This window comes from Sinocyclocheilus grahami, unplaced genomic scaffold, assembly GCF_001515645.1.
Source record: "Sinocyclocheilus grahami isolate Dianchi unplaced genomic scaffold, SAMN03320097.WGS_v1.1 scaffold542.1, whole genome shotgun sequence".
Lineage (NCBI taxonomy): Eukaryota > Metazoa > Chordata > Actinopteri > Cypriniformes > Cyprinidae > Sinocyclocheilus > Sinocyclocheilus grahami.
Window position 1 is genome coordinate 82,083 of NW_015505721.1, and position 1,385 is coordinate 83,467.

Genomic DNA, 1,385 nt, shown 5'->3' on the forward strand with positions numbered 1-1,385 from the left:
ATATAAATACACACACATACATGTATATATTAAGGAAAAATGTTATATATTTATTTATAATTTATATATAAAATATTTATATTTTTATATAATATAAATTATATACAAGTGTATATATATATATATATATATATATAATATATGCAAATATTTTTTTTAAATATACACGTGTTTTTATATATATATATATATATGTTTTGCAGCCCTAAACATTTCTTCTTATTATTGTTGAAAAAAGTTGTGTTTCTTGTTGTTTTTGTTGAATGCATGAATTTTTTTTTTCCATGATTATTTGTTGAATGGAAAGCTTAAAAAGCAGCATTTATTTGAAATATAAATCTTTTGTAACATTATAAATGTCTTTACTGTCATTTTTGAACAATTTAATGCATCTTTGCTAAATACTAGTATTTTATTTTCTTTCAAAAAATATTTTGAAAACTTTTGAATGGTGGTGTGTCATTGTGAACTTGTCTGAAAGTAATAAAAGGCTGTTAATGGAATATAGGGCAGTTAAATTACATTGTGTACATCTATAAGTTTGCATTTAAATCCAAAGTAGAGATTTACAAAGGTCATGTTCAGTGTTTATATATCCATATTCAGAAATGTGGTGGAAAATAATCACTAAAAACTAAATTAAAACTGAATGGGTTTTCATATAAGTGGATGGAAAAAATAGACAGACGACAAGACATCAAAATGAACACCATTTCTGTTCTTAATATTTGTCAGTGTTCACGATTCATGTGCAAAATGAATGCAGATTATTTTAATGGGACTAATGCTTGTTGTCAGTATCTTTAATCAAAGGTTTTAATAGACTTTTCTGCTGATGTATTTAAGGTTGCATGTATGAGGGAAAATAATATTAACCAATAATATTGCAGACATACCTTTGAAAACATTATTAATTTAGTTCTCCAGTTTTTAAAGTGAAACTACACGGTGTACTGACAGGACGTTATAATAGCGCCTCTCTTTTTCCTCTCTCAGGTGATGAGGATGGTGGTTTGGATCGAGATGAAGATGATGAATCAGCTGAACCCACTTTGAAGCTGCAGTCGGCTCCTGCCAAACCCGAGCGCAGTTATGTTATAGTCTGGCAGGTTGCTTTAGACAGTGACTGATAAATCATTTGCTGCAGGTTCAACCGAGAACTCTAGGTCAACCCACATGGGCTTATTATTTTACAATATACTACTTTTCTTATTAATGCAGATATTATTATTATTATTAATAATAGTGTTCTTAATACCTACATCACAATGAGTTCTAATATTTGTGCTTAGATGTTTATTTAATTTTACTGTTATATATGAATCTGGCATTGACAGAAAATTGATCAGTGTTGAAATGAAGGAACAAAACATTGACTTGAAGCC

General features: G+C 28.2%; 1 protein-coding gene across 1 annotated transcript in view; it reads left to right on the forward strand.

Moving 5' to 3' along the window:
• The window catches only part of LOC107555642 (C-Jun-amino-terminal kinase-interacting protein 4-like), a 29,367-nt gene extending 28,311 nt beyond the window's left edge, over positions 1-1,056 (forward strand). The window contains exon 31 of the mRNA XM_016238506.1: positions 997-1,056. Coding sequence (XP_016093992.1) covers positions 997-1,056 — 60 coding nt within the window. The remainder of the gene's footprint in view (positions 1-996) is intronic.
• Positions 1,057-1,385: the final 329 nt, after the last annotated feature.